At 53.5% G+C, this 6,000-nt stretch overlaps 1 protein-coding gene across 10 annotated transcripts in view; it reads left to right on the top strand.

The window, feature by feature from the left end:
* Window positions 1-645: 645 nt before the first annotated feature.
* The window catches only part of KAT2B (lysine acetyltransferase 2B), a 45,497-nt gene continuing 40,142 nt past the window's right edge, over window positions 646-6,000 (top strand). For all 10 annotated transcript variants that reach the window (XR_008236834.1, XR_008236830.1, XR_008236833.1 and 7 more), the window contains exon 1: window positions 646-885. Coding sequence is in view for 7 of the 10 variants with exons in the window: in XM_052798370.1 (XP_052654330.1) it covers window positions 661-885 (225 nt within the window). In the remaining 3 variants the exon portion in view is untranslated. The remainder of the gene's footprint in view (window positions 886-6,000) is intronic.

Below are 6,000 nucleotides of genomic sequence, written 5' to 3'. Positions count from 1 at the left end.
TGTTCCGGGACGACAAAAAAAAAAAAAAAAAAAAAAAGCAAGCCCCAAAAACACGACGCGAGGAACTGAGCAGGGAGTTTCTGAATTCTCCTGCACGTCAAACCGACTGGCATTTATCTATTGAATTAGAAATCAGCCGGGGGAAAAAGGAATCCTCTAAAAGCGGCTGCAAGCGCACAGTGGGGAAACGCAACGGTTAAGTCAAGCAAAGTAGCGGCACGACGCGGGGGAACGGAGGCTGCGGCGGCACCGCGGGATCAGCGGGCTTCAGGAGCGCGGCCGCCCCGCTCCGCCGCCGGCCCGGGCTCCGCGCGGTGCGCGCAGCCAGCGATGTCGCCTCTTTCACGGGCGACTTTCCCCGCAGCCTCCCGGGGGGCGGGCTGGCTCCATGGCAGCTTCCCGCACGCAGCGGGTGCCGCCGCCGCCGCCACCCGCCCCCGCGGTGCGCAGCGGCGGGAGGCGGGTGCCGGCCATCCCCACCCCCCCCGCCCGGCGGGGCAGGAGCCGCCCGCGGAGCGGCGGGTCCCTCCTCCCGCCTCCCCCCCCCCCCCGCCCCCCCGGGGAGCAGCCGGCGGCGGCGCGGCGAAGGGGAGGGTCTAGGGCCGGGCGCACCGCACCGCGCCGGCCGGCCGGACGGGCGGCTGCCGCCGCGCCGCGGGCATGGCGGAGCCTGGCGGCGGCGGGGCCGGGGCGGCGGGCGGCGGCGGCGGGCCGCAGCAGGGCTCCCCGGCCGCCGGTGGGGTGGCCGCCGGGGGGCCGGCCCGCAGCGCCGCCGAGAGCGCCGGGGGGCCCGGCTCGGCGCGCACCGCGGGGAAGAAGGCGCAGCTGCGCGCCGCGCCGCGGGCCAAGAAGCTGGAGAAGCTGGGCATCTACTCCGCTTGCAAGGTACCCGGCCGCGGGCGCCCACGGAGGGTGGGGATTGACGGGAGGGAGGGGAGGGAGGCGGTGGGGAAGGGCCGTGCCGGGCGGGGGAGGCGGCCCGGCTGCAGCCCGGCGCTCCCCGCGGAAGTGGCGGCTCTGGCGGTGCCGGCGGATCCTGCTTCCCCCGGAGCTTTCCGGCCGGCGGTCGCAAAAATAAACCCCGAACGCCCCAAAGAGGGGACCGCGGGGGCAGCGCCGCCCTCCTCCTGCCCGAGCCGGGCGGGCGCGGAGGTGCCCGTCCCCGGCGTCCGTCCGTCCTTCCACGGGAGGCGGCGGGCGGGGCGGCTCCTGGTGCCGGCGGTAAGCGCTGGGTTAGCAGCGCTGCCGCAGCTGCCCGCCGCGTAAACATCCTGGCGGGGAGCGGGGACACCCGCCTGCACGGGGGGGTTGGGGGGAGGCCCCGGCCCCGGGGAGCGCACCCCCGGGCGGGGGCTGCCTCTGGGCCGGGGCGCGGCGGCGGCCTCGCAGCGCAGAGCTGTTGATACCGTAAAAGCCGCTGCCCCGAGCTGACACCGTCGCCAGCTCCTTTGGCAGAGAAGTGGAGGGGCGCGGCCTGGGGGTTTGGGAAAGTTGTGTCCCCGCCGGTCACGTAGCGCCGGCCCGGTGCCCGGGCGGGAGGCGGGCACCGCTGCCCACCTGCACCCTGCCCCAGCCGGGATCTCTTCTCCAGCGCCTGCCCGGCGGTCGCTTCTCCTATGCAGGAGAGCTGCCCTGGTTTCCCCTCCGCCAGCACTTTCCCTCCACCTGCCGTTCTCTTTGTTGTGGGAGAAGCAGGACTCGCCTGTTTGCTGGGGACGGAGGGAGCTCGGTCAGAGCTGTTGCTCCCGCCGTCGCATGTCCGTGGTGACCAGCACTGTCGTCTGTCCTCTGCACATGCAGAGGAGGACCGGTGTGCTCGGAGCACGGGCCGCTGGCTCCGCTGCTGCTGTCAGGGCAATTGCTGGATGCACAGCGGGTCTGACTTGTTCGGATTGGCAGTGCTGATGTCAAATCCTCTAGTAATGCTTTCAGCGTTGGAAATAGGTCTTTGTGAGAAGTGTGCATCTTATTTTCTCTGTTCCCTTACTTTGGAGCCTCAAAAAGGCAAATGTTAAGTGAAAGGGCAAACTAAATGCTAACGTACTTGAGGAAGCATCGTAGTATGGCTCTGTAGTCCTCCTGTCTGGTGGTGTGAGGAGCTGTAACTGTATGCTGAAGGCATGGCGCAATGTTGTCATGTGAGGGCAAATTAAGGAAGCCACACACATTTCAATTCCGTAGCTGCTTCCAAATACACAGGCACCTCCACTTCAGCTTTGGTGCACGCGTGGGACATTACAAGATTATGCTGGTGTCAGTAAGTTAAAAGACCAGCTAGCGTACTTGAAACTTGCCGCCCTTGCTGCAGGCTGGGTGGTGTGGTTTGAAGCTTTCCCAGTGCTGAGTCCCCTTTGCACCCCCATATTTTAATGTTACCAAGACTTGCTGTTAAATGAAGCTGGTCGTAGGGTGGGTAAGATCTTTACTGGCTGTTAGGAGTGCGTGTGTGTGTGAATTGCTTTTTTTTTTCCCTGGTCAGTTCTTTTTTCTTCCCCTGATGTACCTCCAGATGATCTTTGTGAGGGCAAAAGCCTTCTCCTGAGGTGCTTTGCCCCACGGTCGTAGCTGTGCTGTGAGAATGTGCAGGCAGCCTTGTCTCCTCCCAAACCTTTTGCTTTTTCGGGGACTCAGCAGCCCCACACGGGCACTGCCGCAGGTGCTTTGTTGGAAGGGAGACGAGTGCCATTTGAGAGGGGAGGAGAGCATGCCGCGGCCTGGCGCCTGCCCTTCTTTCCCTCTCACAGGGCTCCAGTGGTGGGGTACAGTGCGGTGACAGCTTGTACTGCTGGTGCTCTGCTGGGGTGTTCTTCCTGGCCCTCTTCCGTGAGGAGTCCTGGGTTGGCACACCGGTAATGGATGGAGAGGGACTTATGGCCAGGGGCACCCCAGGGCCTCTTCATCCTGCCAGGACCTAGGCACGGCCACAGCACTAAACGCTGCTCTGTGTTCAGATTAAAATGCGTAGCCTACTTTTGCTATTTCACTTCTCTTCAGTAATTCAGTGGCAGGCAGCTTTCTTTCAGGTCTCAAAACAGAAGCAGGTAGACAGACAGGAAGGTCTGTGTAAACTAATCAAGTGGCTTCTCCTGTGTGATAAAGGGGGAAGGATGGCGCAGGGTGGAAGAATGTGTTATTTTTCTTCCTGAACACCTGGCAGGTCCTCCAAAATGACACCGCTTGGCTTGCAACATTAGTTGTTTGCAAGAGACTGCGTGCAGTGTGTAACTCTGAACTTTTTCCTACTTTGGGTTGCAACTTCCATTTATTTTGCATTTCTGTGTGTGAGTGCAAAAGAGTGAGAGAAGGCAAACATGCCATCTCCGAGGGCGACATCTGTGTTCGTTCAGGTAGTGGCCATACCTGAATCTTGTGTAAATCTACGTAGAGCTGTACAAGTTGGAGTGCAGAAAATACGTAATGGCATCCTTAGGATCGATTGCCTTCTCCCACGTACAATTCATTGCAAAATTCCGCACACAGAATTTATTAGGAACTTAACCTCAGAGATGCTGGGAGCAGCAGAGGCAGGGAGCGTGTGTTTGCTGGGGATGAAGAGCAGCAACACAAGAAGATGGAGAGGTTGGTGGCTGTGCAGAGGGTGAGTCTCACCCACGACAGCAGAAATGCCAAGCAGAAAAGGGTGGAAAGGCACTGCTCTGGGGTAGGGTGCTCAGTCCCCGAGAGGGACCTCCTGGTCTTTCTTTAGCGATCCCTTTTCTTCACGGGAAACACGGATGACGACTGCTGGCAAAGACATCTCAGCGTGCACATACTCTGAGCAGAACGCAAGTGAAGTTTAGGGAGCTGCTGCCCAGGCTAGAGGAATGTGGGGTTTGTTTCTTTTTCCTGATAAAGAATTGGGACAGGAGGGTTGTAGCTGTTGAGCTGCTCTGCTTGACTTTTTCCCCTGTGAGAAAAGGTCGGGGTGGAAGGGAGAGAACAGGCTCTTCTGTGTAAAAAACCCCTTCTTAAATGCCTACGTTTGGGGGAGAAGAAAGTGCATTCTGAACAATGAGATATATATTAAGAGCTGGCACAGTTTTCACGACTTTTGGAAGTGCACAGAAGTGCTGTGTGCTGTGTGGGGTTTTGTATTTGGCACTTGCTATCTCTGTGCGTGTATGAATGGCTGCATACATCGTTTTGGTTTTGCCCAGTGTGAAATTGAGCATGAGGCATGCGAGCTTGCAGCACTTTTACATAAAAGCAGCACTGTGTGACTTACACACATAAATATATTTAATGAAGATGTAGGAGGGAGTCTCGGCATTTTTTTCCCTATTGGTCTACAGTATGTGAAAATACAACTCTCTCTCCAGTCCCACTGGGAGTTTTTCTTGTAAACAAGTTGAAATATGTACTATTTTAGTACACTGTTTTCTGTAAAATTGTTTATTTCTCATTATATATATCTTACAGTAATGCCTGGATGCTTATAATTAGAGCCCAATAGCCTGAGGCATTTGCACAAGTAGCAGGGAATAATGCCTCCTTGAAGAAAGACTGTGCTTGAGATAAACAAAATGGACAGAGAGTGAGAAGGGTTATGATGAGATGACTTGGCCAAGGCCCTGCAGCAGGTGAGTGAGTGGCAGAGGTTGAAGTAAAATCTGGGTCCCAGGCTCCAGACAAGCTGCTGACCCTTGGTAGAGGCACTTCTTCCCACTTTTCATCCTAGAGTGACCTCTATGCAGTTTTCCTGCTCCTACACATAAAAAAAGAGTTCATAAGGTAAATAGGTACCACTGTTTCCGTAATGAAATTTTTTTTTTCCTGACTTTTGTAAGGCAGATTAAGATGAGGCAGACTTGGCTGTATTACTGCTGGACTCTGTATAGTGCGAGTACAGCTCCTTGAAGCTCAACTGGAAATGTATTAAAGTTTTCTGCAGAAGTGTATAGGAGACATACAAGACATCTAAAGCTTTCTTACGATCATTTTCATAGTGGGGTGAGTCTGTTTTACAATGTCTTACAGGCCCAATTAAAGCATCTTCCTTTAAATAGGAAATCTACCATTAACTTTACAAGGTGGGAATTGGGCCCCTATTGTTAATAAAAGCTTTATATGGTAGCCTACGTCTATTCTGTAAGTGAAACTGGAAAATACAGGGAATAAAATACTTGGATTGATTAATAAATGAAGAACATGTCCTTACAGCTGAACATAGAATTGCTTATTTTGTATTGTTAAAGGTAAATGGGTCAACTAATTTCCTGATACGTATGAGTGGCTCTCCAAGCAGTGTCCAACTGTCTGGTTGCTGGGTACTAGACATCTGAGTAGGAAAAATATGTATTTTAAATTAATCAATGTATTTGTTATAGTTTGTGTGATGTTCTCTGTTAAAAGCATCAATTTGAGATTATTGCTTGCAGGAAAAAACTTATAGGGTATTTTACACGGCTTTTGTGTTGGGAGGAAGAATATTTTTTCTAGAGTAATTATACTTGCTGGAAAGAGAAAGATCTGTAATGCTGTGTATATATAATCTGTTGAGTCTGCTTTGCATCTCGGTTACCAGACAGGGCAACCTGTGTGATTTTGAGTTGGAAATAGAGCCCAGCACAACAGCTGTTTTGAAACTCAGTTTTAAGACTGTTGGGGTCTTTTACTTTGTAATTAAGTTCGCTTGAAGTTTGCGGGTTCCTATGCTCATTTCACTATCCGAAAAGGGGAGGAATGTTTTAGTCCATAAGTTACTGTAAAATTCTTCATTTTTTCATTATTATTTAGACACACACCTGAAACCCACTTAAAAGGGGCCAAGATGTGCAGTGTTGTAACTTTCAGGTGCTTCCTTTTTAATTAAAAATGCTACCAACGTGTATTAAAACGTGCTGTATTTTTTCACTGTCCATTTTTGACCAGCTATCAGTATATTCAGTATTTTAAAGGAAACAGTAACTTGAGTTTGTCCAGAGTTGCAGTTTTCACTGCCCAGAGCTACCAGACAGTTTGATTTCCCACATTGTAATGCTCCACCTAACATGGAAAGGG

Source organism: Harpia harpyja, chromosome 1 (genome assembly GCF_026419915.1).
Source record: "Harpia harpyja isolate bHarHar1 chromosome 1, bHarHar1 primary haplotype, whole genome shotgun sequence".
NCBI classification, from domain to species: domain Eukaryota; kingdom Metazoa; phylum Chordata; class Aves; order Accipitriformes; family Accipitridae; genus Harpia; species Harpia harpyja.
Note: the sequence above shows the minus strand (reverse complement) of the source record. Positions and strands in the feature narration are given on the sequence as shown.